Genomic DNA, 22,660 nt, shown 5'->3' on the forward strand with positions numbered 1-22,660 from the left:
GCATTGCCATTACCAGTCGGAATGGACACAGGTGAAGGCAATAATGCAGGCTTCCTCAGCCTCGGCCCTCCAGAAGTTTTGAGACTACAATTCCCATCATCCCTGACCACTGGTCCTGCTAGCTAGGGATCATGGGAGTTGTAGGCCAAAAACATCTGGAGGGCCGAGGTTGAGGAAGCCTGCAATAATGCTTCTGAATACCAGTTCTTGGAAGCCACAGGAGGGGAGAGCACTTTTGTTCTCAGGTATTGCACCATCGATGCATCCCTCTACGTTCTTATTTGTTCTGTGATGCCTTCCCAGTGTTATTGCCATCTGGAAAGAGACTCTTGCACCACAGCGCAACAAAACAACAAAGCACCCCAGAATATTTGTGGTAAAGAGGGTTACAGGGTTTCAGCAGGATGTTACGGGGATGCACCAACTGGAAATGAAGCGGTATGGCCATCCTGAAAGTTTTGCGAGGAAACCAGTATTGAAAGTGGGATCACACCCAACTTCCCCAATACAGTGGTACCTCTGGTTACAAACTTAATTCATTCTGGAGGTCTGTTCTTAACCTGAAACTGTTTTTAACCTGAGGTACCACTTTAGCTAACGGGGCCTCCCGCTGCCGCCGCACTATTTCTGTTCTCATCCTGGGGCAAAGTTCTTAACCCAAGGTACTACTTCCGGGTTAGCGGAGTCTGTAACCTGAAGTGTTTGTACCCGAGGTGTTTGTAACCTGAGGTACCACTGTACCTTCATTAGAACAAATAATCATGAATGTGCAATATATATACAGTGATACCTCTGGTTACGAACGTAATTCATTCTGGAGATCCGTTCTTAACCTGAGGTACCACTTTAGCTAATGGGGCCTCCTGCTTCCACTGCACCACCGCCACCACACGATTTCTGTTCTCATCCTGAAGCAAAGTTCTTAACTCGAGGTACTATTTCTGGGTTAGCGGAGTCTGTATCCTGAAGCGTCTGTAACCCGAGGTACCACTGTGTGTGTGTGTGTGTGTGTGTGTGTGTGTGTGTGTATCTGGAAAGACACCTAAGATGTTCTGTACAAAGGAATAATAATATATGTTATTGCAATCTAATATAGGAAACCAGCAAATTCAGATATCAATTCTTATGTTGCATGAAGCTGTCATTATAACGAATGGTTGGTTTGGTTACTGAGATGACAGTCAGCTCTGGGAGGAGAGGAGCCAAGGGACAGTTGGCTCATAGGCCAGGCTGATGGAGGGTGCTTTGATGTCTCACCTGTCTCACAGATGCAGCCATTGATGAAGGCTGTTCTAAGAGAAGATGAGGTCAAACTGCAGTTGCCCTCAGCTGGTAAGGGAGTGGGCTTTGCTAACTCACCTCCCACTTCTTATGTAGCCAGGGTGGGAAGGGCTAGGAGGAGTCAAGAAGCCACTGATCCCAGCTGTGAGCCAATGGAGCTGGGTTTTGCAGTCATAGTTCTCCCTCTGGAAAGAAGGAGAATTTGTGTGAAATATGTTTGAAAGCACAACAAGACATCAGAGTCTATATGTAACCCATAGCATTAAACATCTGTAGGTAAATTCCACATTAAGTATTCTAAATTCAACTGAAATAGGCATCAAAGGCATACATTTGCACGGAGCTATTTATAAAGAGACCTATTGATCTTGGCATGGCAATAACATTCCAGCGAAACTCCTTTTCTCTTCTTCTTTTTCTAAGGCCAAGACAATTCCACGCTATTTCTTTTCTCTCTTTTTTTGTCCTGAAAAAAAAATATGTTGGGCCAAAACCATCATTTGGTTGGCCACATAGTTCTGGTTTATGGTCAACAGGGGTAGTAAAAAAAACTTTTACAGAAGAGGCAGCCAAGGAGACTTTTTTCCCTTGTAAATCACAGCATTTATTTTATTATTATTATTATTGCTGTGAGAGTTTGGGGACTGGAGGCGGGGATGGTCAAGTTCCAAATGCAACTGAACCTGTAAACTACCAATATGAAACAACATTCTTTCTGAATTAGGAGCATCTCCTCCCCTCCTCGCCCCCTGCAATTTTCCTCTGAGCACAACTCAACTTCCCTTTCCACCCCAGCAAATACTAACAACTTGCAAAGATATTTCCAGAATATTGCTCTCACTGTGATTCTACTGAGCTGACTGTACCACAGTACCTGGACTGTACCAGTTCCCTCCATTTAGAACATAGGGGGGCTAGCTTGGCTGGAATCCACCCCCTTGCTAGTTTTCTGTGCAATGATTTGAGTTGAATTGTTGTTGTTGTTTAGTCATTTAGTCATGTCCAACTCTTCGTGACCCCATGGACCAGAGCACGCCAGGCACTCCTGTCTTCCACTGCCTCCCACAGTTTGGTCAAACTCATGCTGGTAGCTTCGAGAACACTGTCCAACCATCTCATCCTCTGTCGTCCCCTTCTCCTTGTGCCCTCCATCTTTCCCAACATCAGGGTCTTTTCCAGGGAGTCTTCTCTTCTCACGAGGTGGCCCAAGTGTTGGAGCCTCAGCTTCACGATCTGTCCTTCTAGTGAGCACTAAAGGCTGATTTCCTTAAGAATGGATAGGTTTGATCTTCTTGCATTCCATGGGACTCTCAAGAGTCTCCTCCAGCACCATAATTCAAAAGCATCAATTCTTCGGCGATCAGCCTTCTTTATGGTTCAGCTCTCACTTCCATACATCACTACTGGGAAAACCATAGCTTTAACCATACGGACCTTTGTTGACAAGGTGATGTCTTTGCTTTTTAGGATGCTGTCTAGCATCCTAAAATGATGCTCTTCTTCCAAAAGTTATGATGCTGGAAGATGAGCCCCTGAGTTGACTTATAAGAACGTAAAAAGAACCTGCTGGACCAGGCCAAGTGGTCCACCAGATGTTGCTGGAAAACCATCAAACAAGATCCAAGCACAATGGCTTTGAGCAGTGGCATTGAGTAGCCATGAATAGCCCTCTCCTCCATAAATCCGTCCAATCCTCTTTTAAAGCCATCTAAATTGGCCACAGCCTTCTAGTGGAGCGAATTCTATAGCTTAATAATGTGATGTGTGAAGAAGTGTCTACATTATGTTGGGAAATGACTGGGGGATTCCAATTAATCCTGAACTCCCACATGTGTGGGGAACGGCAAAGAAAAAACGGTTGGCTGCCTGATTTTATTTTTATTTTTAAAGTGTGGGCCTTGACTCACTCTTTAGCCAAGACAGCCCCCCAGAGGAGTTTAGAACGAAGATCTATGCAGTGCAGAAAATATAGGCTGTTAGGCCTTTAAATGTCTCAGTGTTACGTGCTTAAAATGTGCTCCCTCATCTCTACCCCTCTCGGAGTGAATAGACCACAATGTTTAGTAAGTTAAAATGCTTTACTCACAGTAATCACAGGTCTCACTCGTGCATTCGTCAATGCTACAGCAGAAGCAACACAGGCAAGGTATTCTTGGTTACAAAATGCAAAAGATATCTTCAACCATGGAGTCTGGGCACAGGAGCTTCTGCCTCATGAAGTCTGCTCAGCTTCTTTAGTTTAAAAGAGAGAGAGAGGAAGAAATAATACTTCCTCCCTCCTTGAAGAAGAGGGGATGTGACATCACAGAGACTACTCTAGTAATTTAGAACTCTGTGGGTCTTAACGCCTTCACATACTAACTAGCATGAATGCGCACTGTTAGATTTGACTGCATATTCCCCACACTACTAACCATCTCAAGTGGGACCTACAACAAAATGCTGCCACCTTGAATTCTCCTGTCAGGGTTCTAGCCAGGCAGCTATGCCCTTTCCCACCCCCAGTTTCCCATCCTGCTCTACAATAACCAGCCAGCATTTTGTGCCCACTGAGCATGCTCAGTCATCACCCCCAATTTAGCATTTCCCCCCCCCTTAAGTATTGCTTCTCCTTCTGCAAAACTTGGTCTCCTCCTACCCTTCTGATACGTCCCCCTGGTGCATGGATGGTGCCATTTGAGCAGCCGAAGAACTACGTTTGCTATGTGATGATATAGCTCAATGAAACCTCCATGTTAAGAGGCAGTATACCATATTTTTTGCTCCATAAGACGCACCTTTTTTCTTCCTAAAAAGTAAGGGGAAATGTCTGTGCATCTTATGGAGCGAATGCATGCTCCCTGGAGCCGAATTGCCCAGGGGCAAAAAGCAGATCATGCTTCTTCTTTTTTTCTTTTTTTTTTAGAAAAAGGGAAGTGGGTGTTGAAACAAAGCTGCTGATCGTTTGCTGATCAGGGAGGGAGATAAGGGACGCTAGAGATAAGGGAGGCTACCTGGGAAGGGGGAGGTAAAGACAGCAAACTTGCAAAGGGGGGAAACAGGAAGACTAAAGCAATAAGGAGAGAAATTAGAAGAAAAGGAGGAGCAAAAAACTGCTCCAGCTAAGGAAAAGACACTAAGGCAAACAAGAGGGAAGGGAGTGTTGAAAGGAAGCAGCTGATCGGTGGGATCGGGAGAGAGATAAGGGACGCTAGCGGAGGCTGCCTGGGAGGGAGGAGGTAAAAGCCCATGGATCCTCAGGATTTTTGCATTGGGTCACCCCAAATTCACCATCAGATCACATAGCATGTCCATGGCTACAGCCTGCACCAAAAAAAAAACAGGCATCCACTGTTTCGTGGGGCCGCAATGGTGCAAAAACGTGGTTACAAAGCACGGATCCACATGGATTCTCAGGATTTTTGCATTGGGCTACCCCAAACTCACTGTCAAATCACATATCATGTCTGTGGCCACAGCATGAACCACAAAAATCATACATCCACTGTTTCATTCAGAATATTTTTTCCCCCTTGTTTTCCACCTCTAAAAACTAGGTGCGTCTTATGGTCAGGTGCGTTTTATGTAGTGAAAAATACGGTATCTCTAAATACCTGATACCGGGACAAACAACAAAGGAGGGCTGTTGGCCTTCTTGCTTTGTTTACAAGCTTTCCAAAAGCGTCTGGCTGATGTCTACTGGAAACATAGTCCTAGACTAAATCAGGGATGGATAACCTATGGCCCTCCAGATGTTAATGGACTCCAGGTCTCATCTGCTGCCGCCAGCATGGCCAAGGGTCAGGATTGGGGAGAGCTGGAGTCCAGCAACATCTGGAGAGCTGCAGGTTCCCCATCCCTGGGATAAATTGATTTATTGTCTGAACCAAGAGAGCTCTTTTAAAATGCTGATTTATACCTGATATTGTGGCATTTTGGAATACAGGTCCACCTTCACCTCTTCCTCTTAGGATATGAGGAGGAGAAAGCTTGAAAAGTGCTGAAACACATATTTAGACCAGCAATAAATTACAGCGTGCGAGACATTTATTTCCTAAGACAGGCTAGAGAGATTTTGCTCTCTAATCCTTTGGCACGGCTTGATTCAGAACTATCACCACTAGCTCAGATGTGTTATGGATGGAGGCAGGTCAAGGAAGCAAATATTCAGTTCTGGATCTAGATTGGGTTTAGGTTGGGTAAGGCAACGCTGTGGCTTGGAATCTGGATTCCCATTGCCAGGAATCTCACGAATGACTGATGCGTGATTTCCACCTCTTCTCAAAGAGGAAACTTTTAAGAAAAGGCCATTTTTAAAGGGGGGGGGGAATACTTCTTGTGATTAGCAGTCCTGGCGCCATTCACTAGTTCTGAGGCTGCTCAACAGAAAATGGGTGTGGAAGAGCAGTTTGGGTTTTTGTTTCCATGCTGAGAGAAATGGCCTTGCAAAATTCTTCTTGGGTTTTATTCACCATAGTGCTAGGGCTAGGGTTATGTCAGAATTACCCTCTTGCAAGATGGAATGTTATTCCCCTCTCGACCCGCTAAATCTGTTCCGGGGTTTCCCCCAACCAACTGGAGCAGATTTTGGGAAGGGTGTGGGGCATGCAAAGGGTGAGGAGAGCGGGGGACCCCCCCCTGCAGAACACTTAATTCTTGTACTAGTGAAAAAGGTAGTAGAACATGCTATTGGTAGGTGGCCCAATTGTATGTGCATAGGGAGCAGAGAGGCATTTTGCTGAATATTCTTGGTGGGGAGAGGTGAAATTCTCCAACTGTCTCCTTCAGAAAATTCTCTTTGAAATCTTGGCTCACGTAACGTTGAACGAAACTCCATTTTTAATTCCTACTGGTAGATGAAGGAAGGCTTGTGTTATAGGGGAGAACAGGAAGGATTAGAGGCCACCCCCATTGCTTCCAAAGACAATATTAAAATAATCTGAAACAAGATTAAAACAGGACCCAAAATTCATGGAGGGTGAAATTAGGTAAACCTATTCATCGAAGATCAAACTTATCCATTCTGAAGGAAATCAGCCCTGAGTGCTCACTGGAAGGACAGATCCTGAAGCTGAGGCTCCAGTACTTTGGCCACCTCATGAGAAGAGAAGACTCCCTGGAAAAGACCCTGATGTTGGGAAAGATGGAGGGCACAAGGAGAAGGGGACGACAGAGGGCGAGATGGTTGGACAGTGTTCTCAAAGCTACCAGCACCAAACTGCGGGAGGCAGTGGAAGACAGAAGTGCCTGGCGTGCTCTGGTCCATGGGGTCACGAAGAGTCGGACATGACTAAATGACTAAACAACAACATTCATCAAATATTCTCCAGGGAAAGACTAGAAGTCTCCAGCACTTCAACAGCATCTCCCAGAAAGGAGATTTTCAAGAGAGAGAGAGAGAGAGAGAGAGAGAGAGAGAGAGAGAGAGAGAGAGAGGACAGAAAATTATGTTCTGAGAAATTTCAGGGAGACCTACTGTTTTGTTTTGTGGTTTCGGAACCATTATGAAAGCCCACAAGATATCTTGGACTATTGTAGGAAAGAAGGTGTGTGTGTGTGTGTGTGTGTGTGTGTGAAATGAATGGATAATTCTAGTTCAGTCGTACTGTCCACAAACTTTTTCTTCTTAATTATTACATGTGAATCCACTTAAGCTCAATATTGAACAAGTGTTTCATTTGTTAGAAGACTTTTATGCTTCCTTTCATTCGGAGTGGTTTACCAAAAGGCTTAAACAATTACAAAGCAAAAACGTGAAACCAAATAAGCTATGAAAAAACGCCCCCACACAAAACAGTCAGCAGGATTTAAATTGCAACTTCAAAGCCTGGGGGAAATTGCATGGTGCATTAAATATGATATATATCTAGGAGCATGATGAGCATAGAGGAATTTGGTCATTGCTAGCTGTGTCCTGGGGCTGGTGGATTGGGGGCATCATTTTGCATGTTAACATTTATTTATTAGTTTTCTATCCTACTCTTCCCCCCAAAGGATCTCAGGGCAGCAAACAACCAAGTTATAAAACAAACAAAAAAATCTTAAAAACAGTTCCAATACAGTCACAGTCTGCGAAAGATCTGCTCTTTGTTTTGTGCGGGGTGATGATGAGGCCATGTGCATATACTGGTGGAAATAACACACAAACATGCATTATATTAGGGGAGATTGCTTTGCAAAAAAACCATGTTCGTTAGGCAAAACTGCATACAAAGTTATGCATTTGGGGAGAAAGTCTTGTGAAAATGCTGAAGGGTTTTCATGAGGGCCTTTGAACGGAGAAAATCAACAAACTGATGTGGAATTATGGAGAACTGAAATTTAGGTTGGAAAAAATGAGAAAGCAAGAGAAGCCTTTAACTTGACAGATTTACCCATCCCTTGTTGGGAGAATCTCCTGCCATCCTAAGTTCCTTGGCTCCCTTGTGGATTGCATCATGGGCTTGATTCCTGATGGGTTGGCAGCGATGGAGTTTGCAAGGACTGCCATTTCTGTGCCGTTTGAGGGTTTTCTGGAGTAGCCACCAAGACCACATAACACCAGTCCTGAAAGACCTACATTGGCTCCCAATACGTTTCCGAGCGCAATTCAAAGTGTTGGTGCGGACTTTTAAAGCCCTAAACAGCCTCAGCCCTGTATACCTGAAGGAGCGTCTCCACCCCCATCATTCTGCCAGGACACTGAGGTCCAGCTCCAAGGGCCTTCTGGCTGTTCCCTCACTGCAAGAAGTGAGGTTTCAGAGAACCAGGCAGAGCGCCTTCTCGGTAGTGGCACCCGCCCTGTGGAATGCCCTCCCATCAGATGTCAAGGAAATAAACAACTATCTGACTTTTAGAAGACATCTGAAGGCAGCTCTGTTTAGGGAAGTTTTTAATGTTTGGTGCTTTATTGTGTTTTAATATTCTGCTGGGGAAGCCCAGCCAGATGGGCAGGGTATTTATAATAAATTATTGTGTGTTTTTCCTTTCCCCTCTTGGGCTGACACTGTGTAGAGCAGCTTGGCCATTTCATTCACCGAGCAGGAACATCTTCCATCCTCTGGGTTTCCCAGATCTTCAAGCCCAACGTCTTAGCCACAGTGTACTTTCACTTTAGTTCTCAGGAACTACTCCCCCGCCTCCCCTCCCCTCCCCTAAGAAAGGACGAGCTCCCCTTTGGAAAATTAGAGGCGTCGATTCCCTGATCCCAGGTACCACGCGCGTTTCCACCGTTACACGGGAGAGCAGAACCTCTGCTGATCATTTACCGATCACCTCCCGCCCCTCCCTCCCCCGAACTTGACACCAAGGCCTGGATTGGACCCAGGTCGCCCCGGCACCGTCCAATGGCAGGGCGAGGAGCGCCGAGGCGCTGTATATAACCTGCGCCGACGGATGCGCGCGTGTGGCAATGCCCATCCATCGCGATGGGGGATGCGGAGCGCAGCGCGGACCCGGAGCGCGCGGAGCCGTCGCGGGGAGCCAGGATCGCCTTCCTCCCCTTCCTCTTCCTCCTGCTCCTCCTGTGCAAGGTGAATGCGGCTTGCTTGCTTGCTTGCTTGCGCGCAGAAGCGGCGCATTCCCCCCGCTCGCTCGACGTGCGATCCGCGGGACGACGAAGGGCCTTTGCTGACGGTGCTTGTATCTCTCTCCTTCCCTGCCCCTCCCTTCCAGGTGCGCGGCCACGAGGAGCCCGAGTGCCGGCTGCCGTGCGATTGCCCCGCCGAGCCGCCCGCTTGCGCCCCCGGCGTGCCGACGGTGCTGGACGGCTGCGCTTGTTGCCCGACGTGCGCTCGGCAGCGCGGGGAGAGCTGCTCGCGGCTGATGCCCTGCGATGAGAGCAGCGCCCTCCACTGTCACCGGGACGCAGGGAGCGAGGCTGGCTTGGGGGTCTGCGTGGGTAAGTGGCTGTATTTTGGGGTGAGGTGAGGTGGGGGACAGGCCCTCCTCCCGCCCTCGATCTCTCTCTGTTCTTCCCCCACTGTTGTTGTTGTTGTTGTTGTTTAGTCGTTTAGTCGTGTCCGACTCTTTGTGACCCCATGGACCAGAGCACACCAGGCACTCCTGTCTTCCACTGCCTCCCACAGTTTGGTCAAATTCATGCTGGTAGCTTCGAGAACACTGTCCAACCATCTCGTCCTCTGTCGTCCCCTTCTCCGTGTGCCCTCCATCTTTCCCAACACCAGGGTCTTTTCCAGAGAGTCTTCTCTTCTCATGAGGTGGCCAAAGTATTGGAGCCTCAGCTTCGGGATCTGACCTTCCAGTGAGCACTCAGGGCTGATTTCCTTAAGAATAGATAGGTTTGATCTTCTTGCATTCCATGGGACTCTCAAGAGTCTCCTCCAGAACCATGATTCAAAAGTATCAATTCTTCTGAGATCAGCCTTCTTTATGGTCCAGCTCTCACTTCCATACATCACTACTTAATTTTTAAAATGATGGTGTAGTGGCCTGGGGTTGGACTAGATGACCATGGGGTCCCTTCCAGCTCTACAGTTCTGATTCTAGGACCATTGGTGCTGTATGGTCTTCCCTGACTGGCAGTGGCTCTCAGATAGGGTTCTCTCCCAAATCCTGCCTGGAGATGCCAGGGAATGAAACCTGGGTTTTCTGCCTTCCTCTGATGGTAGAAGATCATAGAATGGTAGAATTAGAAGGGACCCCAAGGGTCATCTAGTCCAACCCCCTGCAATTAAGGAATCTCAGCTAAAGCATCCATGGCAGATGGTCATCCAACATCTGCTTTTATGATACAATAATCTTTATTGTCATTGTCCCATACATAACAACGAAATTGGAAAAAAATCTACAATAGACATTCAAAAACCAACAAGCCTGCTGTCCCAGCCTGGTTAACCTCCTAAAAACTCTAAAACCCCATAATTAAATACAATATACTACCTTACACTGCGTTTAAAACCAAAATCGCATTTGGATAAAAACTGTTTCTCAGTTGGCTAGTCCTAGTCTTTATAACCCTGTACCTTCTTCCAGAAGGCAGAAGCTGAAAGAGATCATTTCCGGGTGCGCACTATCCTGCACTATCTCTGCAGCTTTCTTATGGCACCTGGAAGCATAGATTTGATCCAAGGTGGGAAGAGTGCACCCAATTATTCTCTTTGCAATCTTTACAACCATGGACAGCATTGTTTTTTCCCTGACCGTGCAGCTCCCAAACCACACACACAGACCATAAGTTAATACACTCTCAACAGTACAATGGTAAAATGCCATCAACAGGTCCTTTGAGAGATTGTTTTTCCGGAGGATTCTCCAAGGAAGGAGAGTCCACAACCTCCTGTGGGAGACTGCCCCCCTGTCTAACATATCTTACCTTCAGAAAGTTCTTCCTGATGTTTAGTTGGAATTTACTTTCTTGTAAATTGAAGCCCTTGATTCAAATCCTACCCTCCGGAGTAGGAGAAAAGAAGCTTGCCCCTTCTTCGGTGTGACAGCCCTTGAGATCTTTGAAGATGGATGGATCTCATATCTCCTCTCAGTAATGAGGGAAAGTGTATTTGTGTAACGAATGGTGTGACCAGGTGCCAAAGGAGACAGGCGCTTAGTGGTGAACAATTCGTAACGTTAACAGCAACACTTGGCATTTGCAGAGTGCCTTGTTAGGGAGACCCAGATTCAAATCCTTGACCCCCTTTAGAAGTTCACCTGGTGAACTTGGGCTGATCGCTTTCTCTTGGACTTACCTGCCTTGTAGAGTACTCAGGAGGATGGAATGGATGGGGAGCAGTGGAGGCTGGTCTGAAAGTGGGGTGGGACTCTGCCCCACCAACCTCAGGCAACCTCCACTTTCCTGCCTCCTTACCAACAACCTGGCTGTCCGCTTCCTCTTTAATCTCAGTGTTGCCCTTGTAGATCTCAGCAAAGAGGAGGCAGCTGGGGACAAAAGTAGAATCAGCTGGTTCTGTCTGTCATTTGCTCTGGCGCCACCTACTGTGGGCCTCCTTACCTGCCACCCTACCAGTCATAATGGGCACTGGTGCGGTCATTGGTGCCACTTGGAGCTGTAGAATATGTGTAATCTATCTATCTATCATCTATCTATCTATCTATCTATCCATGCAGCAGCCATCCTTATGGTCAGATAGGGGGCTGGAGCTGAGCGTGGTTTGTGTACAACTACTTGGGAGGCTGGTGCAAGAACCTGTATCTTTCTTCTTCTTAAAGTAGAACAACTTCCTGCTAAGGCTTCCTTTCCCCATTCTGCCACACAGGGATGGCTTGATGGCTTTTGTTAATACCACTTAAAAGCGTCCACAGCTGAGCTTTGTATGATATGCCTTAACTGAGCAGGATCTAGTCAGATGTGGACATCCCAGTGCATAATCTAGATTCCTTCCCAGCTCCAAATACTTGATGACTTCACAACTCTGGAATGTATCTTGTGTTTGTAACATGTATTTGCTGCATGTTGCGAGGAATGTTGACCCAGTTTTCAATCTGGAGATCAAGAATTTCATGCAAAAACGCTTCAATCTGCAACTGGAACTCTACAAACTAGGGAGGCACACATGAGTCTAGTTAGCAGCCTTAACTTCATGCTGGTTGGAAAGGAAGACAAATTGTACAAAGCTTGGTGTTCGCTGAAGATGGAGGCAGAAGCAATGGCACAACAGAGGGTGTAAAGGAGGAGGAGAAGAAGAAGAAGAAGAAGAAGAAGAAGAAGAAGAAGAAGAAGAAGAAGAAGAAGAGTTTGGATTTGATATCCCACCTTTCACTCCCCTTCAGGAGTCTCAAAGCGGCTAACATTCTCCTTTCCCTTCCTCCCCCACAACAAACACTCTGTGAGGTGAGTGGGGCTGAAAGACTTCAAAGAAGTGTGACTGGCCCAAGGTCACCCAGCAGCTGCATGTGGAGGAGCGGAGACGCGAACCCGGTTCCCCAGATTACGAGACTACCGCTCTTAACCACTACACCACACTGGCTCTCAAGGAGATCCTGGGGGGAAAAAGGAACTGAAAGGAATAAAAAAGAGCAATGGGGAGGGGATTCTGCATAACCACAGATGAAATAATACAGATATTTGAAGGCATTGGCCTGGTTCACAGATAACACTAAACTGTGGCTTGTTTAACAAACCACAAGTAAACCATGAGTTGTCCCACAGATGATCAGACAAACCATGGATCCCCACTCCCCAAAAAAGTTGGGCTTGCTTTCCAAGTGTACATGCCTTTGTATCTTGATGAGCATCTGGAATGGGGAGGCCAAACAAACCAAGGTTTCTAAGTCAATAATAACAAACCATGGCTTCAGGACATGGTTTACTTGCAGTAAGCAAGCTATATCCTGACAAACGTTCACAAATAATGCTAACTCATAATATAATGAACCCTGTTTTAGAGTTGTGTGAACCGGGCCATATTTTAGGGATTTTATTTCATTTTTTTAAAAAAAACTGATTGCATGCTTAAAATCTGTACTGAACTCAAATTAGGAGGGAAATGCAGATTTCTTGATTTTGCAGAGCAGCTTCTGAGTTAGATTGGTTTTCTTATCTCAAACGCTTTGGTAAAGGAAGTGTTATACCACTTAGTAAAGGTAAAGGGACCCCTGACCATTAGGTCCAGTCGTGGCCGACTCTGGGGTTGCGGCGCTCATCTCGCTTTATTGGCTGAGGGAGCCGGCGTACAGCTTCCGGGTCATGTAGCCAGCATGACTAAGCGACTTCTGGCGAACCAGAGCAGTGCACGGAAATGCCGTTTACCTTCCCGCCGGAAGGTATATATATCTACTTACACTTTGATGTGCTTTTGAACTGCTAGGTGGGCAGGAGCTGGGACCGAGCAATGGGAGCTCACCCCGTTGCGGGGATTTAAACCGCCGACCTTCTGATCGGGAAGTCTTAGGCTCTGTGGTTTAACCTACATACTACTTAGTGCAGGACATTTAATGGAAGGAACAATATAAGAAAACGACCTGGCTTGAAACCATCTCTGGAACCATTTGCTTACATGACCTGCCTAATTTTTGGAACACTTTGGTTGTGTTTGTTACCAAAGACAGAGAACATGCTCATAGGCGATAGTTTGCTCTCATATTTTCATGTTTGCAAGAGATGATGCAGAATTTAGAAAAAAAATCAATCTCTTAGCTGTCTTGCTATCTAAACATGAGAAGGGAATTGCATTCCTTCCAGCTTGAATGTGTTGCCCCACCCTGAGGAGCAGGTACTGCCTGGCAGAAGACTTCCTGGATAGGAATATTTGCCCTAAGGTTGCACAGAGGAGAGAAGGGAAGAATGCTATTCCATCAGCTCTGCTGGGGGACCAGACGTCTTTAGAGATTTTGTTCAGTGATCGCCTCACAGTAGCCGTTTCATTTGGGTCCAGAAGTGGAACAGAAAGGAAGCAAGGCCACTACTGGAGAGCCAGTGTGGTGTAGGGGTTAAGAGCGGTGGACTCGCAATCTGGTGAACTGGGTTCGATTCCCCGTTCCTCCACATGCAGCTGCTGAGTGACCTTGTGCTAGTCTCACTTCTCTGAAGTCTCTCAGCCCCACTCACCTCACAGAGTGTTTGTTGTGGGGGAGGAAGGGAAAGGAGATTGTTAGTCGCTTTGAGACTCCTTTGGGTAGTGATAAAGCGGGATATCTTCTTCTTCTTTCCCTGAACAGTTTCCAACTTTGTCATGAGAATATTTTTGTAATTTTAAGGTTGGGTGTCTGAGTTTGCTTTTTTTCCTTCTCCCTCCTCATTTGCTTTTCATTTTGATCGCAAGTCCCTGAGGGCAGGGGCTGCTTTAAAAAAAATAAAAAATCATCTGCAAGCCCTTGTAGCTAAAAAGAGGGGTGGAAATATTTTATATGTAAATAAATAGTACCCATAAGCCTGGCAGCTGGAGCTCCAGAGAGTAGCTTTGACACCACACTTGTTTCAGAATCCCTTTGCTGCCCCCACCCCATCTGAGAGAGGTTTTGTATCAAATTCTAGGGGTCCCCAGACTTTTCTCTCTCTCATACCTCTAGGAAATTGCTGGAGGTCTTGGCAGACCACTTAATGATTTTTCTGCCTGTTGTAGCAATTGCAGTGCTCAGTGTTAGATGTGATATTATTTTTTAATCTCATTTTAATTGCTTTTTTATTATGTGCTATATTTTCTTGCATTACCATAATGAAAAATAAAATTAAAATCAATATGAATATTTAATACAACAGATGCACGCACCATCTCCTGTCTTCAGCCACAAAGCACGTAAATGAAGCTTCATGGACCACAATTTGGGGAACCCCTAGTTTATTCTATTCTGTGCTGCTTGCGGGGTTTCCTAAACTTGGGTCTCCAGCTGTTTTGGGACTACAACTCCTATCATCCCTAGCTAGCAGGACCAGTGGTCAAGGATGATGGGAATTGTAGTCCAAAAACAGCTGGAGACCCCATTTGGGAGATTCTGAAGATAAAAAGTGTCGTATAAATCTTTAAAATAAAAAATATACACTGCATTCCCTATTAATATCTAAAAGAGCAAACTTTAAGTCTCCTGCATGAAAATGCTTTGAAACTCTCAAGAATGCAAATAAGGATTTATTCATTTGAGCTATATGCCACCTTTCTTCCAAGGAACTCAAGGTGGCATACGTGGTTTTCCTAGGCCCCATTTTAGTCTAACCCTGCCTCACAGGTTCGCTGTAAAAATAAGACTGCAACTTGCCCAAGGTCACCCAAACTGCTTCACATCTGAGTGGGGATTTGAACCCTGGTCTCTCAGGTCTTAGTCCGGCATTCTAACCACAACACCACAGTGCACCCAGCGCTGGAGAAGACCTAGGTCTGTCGTAGTTGACCTGCGAGCCTTCCAAACAAACACTTTTCTGACTCTCTGTGTCACAGGGTTTCCTTGCATAGCTATATGCATGTTCTCTTCATGACAATTGGGCAGAAACAGGAGCTTAAAATGCTCTGGTGTGTGTGCTAGGTCTTCACGCATCTCGAATGTTTCCCTTCTTTGCTTCAGACCTCGAAGGAGACAACTGCGTGTTCGATGGGATTATTTACCGGAGTGGCGAGACGTTCCAGCCGAGCTGCAAATACCACTGTACTTGCCAAGATGGGCAGATCGGCTGCATACCCCTCTGCAGCCTCGACTTGCTGCTTCCTGGGCCCGACTGCCCCTTCCCAAGGAAAATCGAGGTCCCCAAGGAGTGCTGTGAGCAGTGGTCGTGCGACCCCAAAGCAGATGTGGACGTCGGAGGATTTGCAATGGCAGGTGAGCCGTCTGGGAGTTCGAAAGCTAGTTCTTCTGCAATGGCCTAACTTAACAGAAGGGTCAAGGGTGGTGCTGTGATCTAACCCACTGAGCCTCTTGGGCTTGCTGATCAGAAGATTGGCGGTTCGAATCCCCACGACAGGGTGAACTCCCGTTGCTCAGTCCCAGCTCCTGTCAACCTAGCAGTTTGAAAGCACACCCAAAAGTGCAAGTAGATAAATAGGTACCACTCTGGAGGGAAGGTAAACGGCATGTGCTCCTCTGGTTTTGGTGTTCCATTGCGCCAGATGCGGCTTAGTCATGCTGGCCACATGACCTGGGAAAACTGTCTGTGGACAAACGTCGGCTCCCTCGGCCTGTAAAGCGAGATGAGCGCTGCAACCCCAGAGTCGTCTGCGACTGGACTTAACTGTCAGGAGTCCTTTACCTTTACCTTTTTAACTTAACAGAAGGTGTTTCCTTTGAAATGTTTCTTTCCTAGTTTTCCAAAATCAACTCAAAGGGCAGCTGATGAACCAGGATGTCACATCAATCTTAAATATACTAACTCCCCATTCCAAACCCACCCATGAAGTAGAAAACCAATTAAAAGATGAAAACCACAATACTGCAATAACAACGACAATGGTAATAATAAATTTCTTGTACCCTGCCCATCTGACTGGTTGTTCCAGCCACCATCGGGAGAAAGGGTATCAGAACAAACCAGAAAAATAATCTGTTGGAGGAAGTTTTGAAACAGCTGCATCTTTACCATCTGCCTAAAACAGTACATTGTTGGGGCCCGGTGCCTGGCAAGGCATCCCACATCAATTGGGCCACTCTTATGCTTGCTATTACAGTGCTCCCCACCTGGGAGAAATTCCAGCCTTATCCCCTCCTGGTGTTCTGCTTAATAATAATTTTATAATAATAATTTTATAATAATAATTTTATTATTTATACCCCGCCCAGCTGCCTGGGTTTCCCCAGCTACTCTGGGTGGCTTGCAGAATATATATAAAAAGTAATAAAGCATCAGACATTAAAAGCTTCCCGATACAGGGCTGCCTTCGGATGTCTTCTAAAAGTCAGATAGTTGTTTATTTCCTTGACATCTGATAGGAAGACGTTCCACAGGGCAGGCGCCACTACCAAGAAGGCCCTCTGCCTGGTTCCCTGTAACTTCGCTTCTTGCAGTGAGGGAACTAGCAGAATATCCTCAGAGGAGGACCTCAGTGTCCAGGCTGAACAATGGGGGTGGAGATGCTCCTTCAGGCATACAGGGCCACAGCCGTTTAGGGCTTTCAAGGTCAGCACCAACATTTTGAATTGTGCTCAGAAACGCACTGGGAGCCAGTGAAGATCCTTTAGGACTGGTGTTATATGGTGTTACATGGAGGAGTCAATTTAGGTGAGCATTCGGTTTTCCCCATCTGTAATTCAAAGTGGCACTGTCAATTCTACCACTTCACTCTGCTGCTTATGCAGATAACAGCCTCTGTTCTTTTGCCCCATGGAGTAAGGTACCTTATAACTTAATAAACATCCTCCTGTGCTTTCAGAAGTCGGTCTGGGAGGCTATGGTGTTTTTGGACACCATGCTACATACAGGAGAATGAGGAAACTTACTTTTATATTAGTTTCAGTGGAGCGAAAAAGCTTTACACAAAACTTTCTCAGACTCCGTAAGAAGGCCATAAGTCCAAAATGTGCCTTTTTAAAAGCCTTATGGCATCATAGCCTTCTCAAGGTCACTTCTCACGGTTGTCGCATCCAGTTGGTTTCCTATCTCTTGATTCGCCTGCCCATAAAACCTTAGTAATGTTTACATTTTTTACAGCTTAAAGAGCATGCCATGATGTCAATGGGACAGTGTAATAAACCCTCTGGAAGTCTTTTCTCATCATTGGGCAAGAGTTTGCCTATATAAGCATGAGTGAGTTTTAAAAATTGGCAAGTAATAATTTTATTTAGTGGAATTACTTTATGGTCCTAGACATAAAGAAATCAAGTTCTATTACGTTTGGACAAACCATAAACAAGCATAGCTGAAATCCTATGATGGAAGTTTACTCAGCAGATATGGCTGGCTAAGCTGAAAGGTGAACGTCATGCGTAGTTGCCCTGACAAAAAACAGATGCAGAAGGTGGAGATAACTGTTTATTTTATTCCTACCTTTTCCTCCAAGAAGCTGAAATGCATGGGCCTTTTCTCCCCACCTCCGACGCACACTCTCCCCTTGCACCAACCCATAGCTGTCAACTTTTCCCTTTTCTTGCAAGGAATCCTATTCGGTATAAGGGAATTTCCCTTTAAAAAAGGGAAACGTTGACAGCTGTGCACCAACCTTGTGATGTGGGTTAAACTGAGAGGTGTACCTCCACTCCTCCATGATGGATCTACATTTGGGGGGCCTTGAAGCCTGAGCTGTTATGGGGTCCACCTTCACAACCAGCAATGATCTGGGTTAACCACTGTTATCACCTTCAATGAGGTTGTTTCACGACAGATCGTCTGCCACAATTTTTCCGGGAGTTTATGTTTTCGGTGTCCACACAAGTACTTCCCTAAACTCCTTGTTATTCTTCTTGATCTCTGTTTAAAAGGCAGGGGAATGACATTAGTCAACCTACTGCAACACTTTACACAATCTGTGCTACTGACTCAAACTCCGGGATTGTTGAAATATGCACAACAAGAAGTTAATCAGTTTAAGTCACGTGACTCAAATTGGGTCTACTAGACCCATTTTTTTAAAAAAAAGCAACATGGACCAGAGTTGCATCTCGGGCCGCTCCAGATTAGGGGCCTTAAAGCATAAGCTTCATTAGTTTCATAGTAAATCACGTGGGGCCCATTGTGTAAATAATGTATATAAAGCAGACATTTCGGGGGAAATTCCATTCCTCACTACTATGAGCTGAATAAAGAGCATGAAATCCACACTCCACTCCGAGTATATTTCACCACTATTAATGTAAATAATTAATAATATTCAATTTATTTCCTGCCCTTCACCATGGAGGAGGAAGCCAATTCCCTGAAGCCTGACAGTAACCCAGGTTTGTTTGTTTTTTTAACCACCACCTGCCCTTTAGCGTACAGACAAGAAGCCACCCTTGGGATTGACGCATCCGATTCGAGTTCCAACTGCATTGAGCAGACGACAGAGTGGAGTGCGTGCTCCACAAGCTGCGGAATGGGCTTCTCCACTCGGGTCACCAACAAGAACGCAGCGTGCGAGATGGTGAAACAGACCAGGCTCTGTGAGGTGCGGCCTTGCGAAAGTGCTCGCCTGCCAGATAAGGTACGGCTCAGACTCTCGCTGCATGCAGCCAGCCCGCTGCATGGTCCTTTTGCACTAGCTACTTCTCCCAGAAGGCAAGCACCGTAAAACACGGGCTTTGGAGGGGACAAAGGTGGACATGCTTTCTTGAACACCCTTAGTGATATTATTATTATTATTATTATTATTATTATTATTAAATTAAATTTATATACCACCCTTCGCCCGAGCTTCACGCTTCATTTCTGCTTCAAGCTGCACCGTTGTAGCCTTACTAATTTCAGATTAGAAAGCAGGAGCACAACACTCCCATCTGCTGCCTTTCTCAAAAATGAGGTCTCACCTCCCAAGGTGTTGCTAGTGGCAGATCTGTTCAAAGTCAATTTTGCCTGCCTCTTCTCCCCTCACAGCCGATCAAGCAGGGGCATTTAGTGAAATAAGTAAAAAAATTTTGCTTCTAATGCTCATTGCATGCCTAGAGCAAGGCGATGCTTGATTTTACCTCATTGCTGTTGGTAGTCTAATTAATAATAATAATAACTATTATTATTATTATTATTATTATTATTATTATTATTATTATTAATACCCTGCCCATCTGGCTGGGTTTCCCCAGCCACTCTGGGCAGCTCCCAACAGAATATTAAAAACATGATAAAAACATCAAACATTAAAAACTTCCCTAAACAGGGCTGCCTTCAGGTGTCTTCTAAAAGTCAGATAGTTGTTTATCTCCTTGACATCTGGGCATCACTACCAAGAAGGCCCTCTGCCTGGTTCCCTTGCAGTGAGGGAACCACCAGAAGGCCCTCGGAGGTGGACCTCAGTGTCCGGGCTGAACGATGGGGGTGGAGACATTGCTTAACCTCCTCAAAGCTTCTTTCAGACATGGCAGCGCTAGGTCACTATTAACTTTTGCATGTCTGTTGTGTCATGTCTTCATCTCCCTATTAGAAGGGGAAGAGGTGTGTCCGCACCAAGAAGTCTCCGACACCTGTCCACTTGAAGTACGACAACTGCACCAGCATCCATCTGTATAAACCCCGTTATTGTGGCATCTGCAGTGACGGACGTTGTTGCACCCCCCGGGCCACGAAAACCATCCACGTGGATTTCCGCTGCCCTGAAGGCAACATCATCAGGCACCCTGTGATGTCCGTCACGAACTGTGTTTGCCATAGCAACTGTCCTCAAGATAACAACACTTTCTATAGAAAGCTCCGCCGAGCTGGCTGATTGAAAACACAAAACGGATGACTATTTCCAAAAGGGGGCGAATATTTAATATGTAAAAAGTTCCTTAAAAGCGAAGCGTGGAAATGGGCAGCGAACAATATTACCCTGCTGGGTGTCTCTTTTTACTTTTTGGGAAAGAAAAAGTACTTTAAAGATGCAATGTGATTTCCATCTGGTTCTGTAAATGACCCAGTTCAGTTCCTGTGAAGTTCCTTGAAATCTTTCTTCAAGTATTGCCACCCCGTTGTAATATTAGTCCCGGGGGGAGAAATGTAACAGCTCAACATGGGTTTCTTTTATTAGTATAAGGGTTTCTTAGAAGCTCTGCAAGCACTAAAACTTCTTGTTCCTCAGCTTCATGTATTTGCTTGCCTGTGGTCATGTTTCCACGTTCTTCTTGCTGAACAAACTGTTTGCAAAATTCATGGGCCAAGATGCTTGGATGAGCACTGGCCTTATTGTCGCCCCGGTAACTGCAGCCAGGAGTTGAGCACAGCGTGTTTCTTGCAGAGTGATGGGCCAAGGATCTTAATGCTGATACAAAACACAAGTTGGGCACTTGAGTCCTTTGGCAGCCAGTTTTTAAGGAGGAACGTATTTTTTGCCAATCACAGTTGCAGCAGGCGAAAGCATGTTTTCCTATTATTATTTCATCTTCCTTGCAAAGCACTTCCCCTTGAACCAGCTCATCCATTTTCTGCTCCAGCTGTAGCCGATGCACACACAAACTTTCTCTCTCCCTCTTCCCAGCAGTGGCGGAGGAACCGTCTTCGGCACCCGGGGTGAGGCAGCCCACGTGCGCATGTGCGGCATCCCGTACAGAGTGTGCATGCGCGGCTGTATGGGCTGTCGCTTGCACAGTGTCTGTACGGGCTGCTGCTTGCACGGCCACCGTACGGAGTGTGCATGTGCAGCAGCCCATACGTACTGTGCATGTGTGGCATCCCATACGTACTGCGCATGTGCGGCGATTGTACGGGATGCCGCACATGTGCACTCCGTACAGGCTGCCTCTTGCATGGCATCTGTACAGGCTGTCGCACAAGTGGCATCCCGTACGGACTGCATATGTGCGGCAGCTCGTATGGAGTACGCATGTTCAGCAGCCTGTATGGACAGTGAGCGAGCGGTGCCTATATGGACTGCACGTGCCATCGGCCGCTCTACAGCTGGGGGGAGGCAGGGGCCATCTTGTCACCCCCTGAGTGGCACCCAGGGTGGCCCGCCCCCTCTGCCCCCCACTTTGTACGTCCCTGCCTCCCAGTCTGCTACCACCTCACCTTTTTCTGCTAGTGTATGACGTTGCCAAGGGGGCACTCTGAAGCAGCTGGTAATATGGCCAGGAGTGGGAGTCAGTAGTGGGAGATTCTGTACCATGGATGTCAGGGCCGGCACACACATGAGGTCAGGTGAGGCGACTGCTTCAGGCAGCAGGGTTCACAGAGGAAATCCCAATGGCAATCTCCGCTCCCCTCCTCATTCCTGATGTAGATCTTCACTCACCCCTTCTTCCCTAGTGAGGAGAAGGGTGCCATTTTGGGGGGTTGCCTCAGGTGCCAAAATGTCACAAGCAGGCCCTGACTGCTGTTATGCCACTTCACGGTTAGACTAGCACTGGGTACTTGTATTCAAAGGAAGATTAGTGTCTCTTTTTCTTTCTCCTGTTGGTCTCAACATATGAACTGGTTCCTGCGGGGGTTTCAGAGTGTCCTGACAAAAGGAAAAACTTCTAATACTTAAAAAGTAGCTTGCAACAGGACAGAAGTTGTAACTGAAATGTGTGCTGCGCTAGTTAGCTTGCTGAAATCGACTTGTGTGGAGGTAAAGGTGATGTTAGGAGCTAATTCACATGAGCATTGTTCTACTTATGAAGCACATACATTGTGGAGCCCCCGTATAAACTATTTCAATGGGCCTCTGGATGGCAAATGCCCCATTTTTGTACAGTTCCCCACTTTAAGTTTAGACTGGACTGTTTGCGTCCTGCTCTGAAGGATGTGGACTGACCCACTTGCTAGGTGAGAAAGCAAACCTTATAAATCTCCTGGTCCACCTTTCATAAAAAAGGTAGTTCCATGTTTTATAGAAACAGCAATGCAAACAGAAGTGTACGCCATACAATCTAAGTCTTCTGTAAATGTTCAAACAATACAGAAGCTATAAACTTATGAATAGGAGAGTGCTGTGAAGCATCCATAAGTCTGCCTGCTGTTATTCAGCTCGAAAGATGCTCAGTGGTTGAAGTGCAGTCTTTTATATCCGGGTGTAGAAGCTGGGCTGGCTTTGCGCTCCCTGCTAAACCATCACAGACCCCATTACTTGCTTGGGCTCAAGTGAGGAGGGGCAAATTTTTAAAGAGGGGAGGAAATGTTTTAACACAGCTGATGGAACTGAAGTCGCTGGTGAGCTGTTTTGCAAGGGGGGTGGGAGAAGGAGTGTGTTTTTAAATATATATATTAATGTCATTTTCAATAAATAGAACAATAAATTTACAGCGGCAGTGTCATTCTTTACAACAGCGGAAGAAAGGAAAGAAAAAGGGGGGCCTCAATTGTGGCTGGGATGTCAGGGGATGGTAGAACCTCACTTCAGTTGAGTCACTTTTGTATTGAATAAAAGTATACCAAATCACCTTATCTTTTGGTTCCCCACCCCCCATGCCTTTCTCCTCTCCTGGGCCAACTTTCCCCCCA

General features: G+C 46.2%; 1 protein-coding gene and 2 long non-coding RNA genes across 4 annotated transcripts; 1 reads left to right on the plus strand and 2 right to left on the minus strand.

The window, feature by feature from the left end:
* Positions 1-1,137: 1,137 nt before the first annotated feature.
* Positions 1,138-11,279, minus strand: LOC310766301. The gene is made up of 4 exons (XR_014550036.1): positions 10,944-11,279; positions 5,180-5,260; positions 3,368-3,513; positions 1,138-1,466 (listed from the first exon to the last, which is right to left on the minus strand). It is a non-coding gene; the product is annotated as an uncharacterized lncRNA (long non-coding RNA).
* On the plus strand, positions 8,648-22,459 carry CCN3 (cellular communication network factor 3). Of its 2 annotated transcripts, XR_014549954.1 has the most exons (6): positions 8,648-8,771; positions 8,914-9,139; positions 15,211-15,462; positions 18,544-18,752; positions 19,686-21,230; positions 21,311-22,459. XR_014549954.1 is itself a non-coding variant. In XM_083622218.1 (5 exons), exons 1-5 carry the CDS (start codon positions 8,667-8,669, stop codon positions 19,965-19,967), a joined length of 1,074 nt encoding a protein of 357 aa, XP_083478344.1. In that variant the 5' UTR covers positions 8,648-8,666; the 3' UTR covers positions 19,968-22,459. The 2 variants fall into 2 exon arrangements, 1 of the variants encoding a protein (XP_083478344.1); XM_083622218.1 differs by having other exon boundaries at positions 19,686-22,459.
* Positions 11,316-18,421, minus strand: LOC310766296. The gene is made up of 3 exons (XR_014550031.1): positions 17,793-18,421; positions 15,896-17,678; positions 11,316-12,195 (listed from the first exon to the last, which is right to left on the minus strand). It is a non-coding gene; the product is annotated as an uncharacterized lncRNA (long non-coding RNA).
* Positions 22,460-22,660: the final 201 nt, after the last annotated feature.

The sequence above is a fragment of the Podarcis filfolensis genome (genome assembly GCF_964270895.1).
Source record: "Podarcis filfolensis genome assembly, chromosome: 7".
NCBI classification, from domain to species: Eukaryota; Metazoa; Chordata; class Lepidosauria; order Squamata; family Lacertidae; genus Podarcis; species Podarcis filfolensis.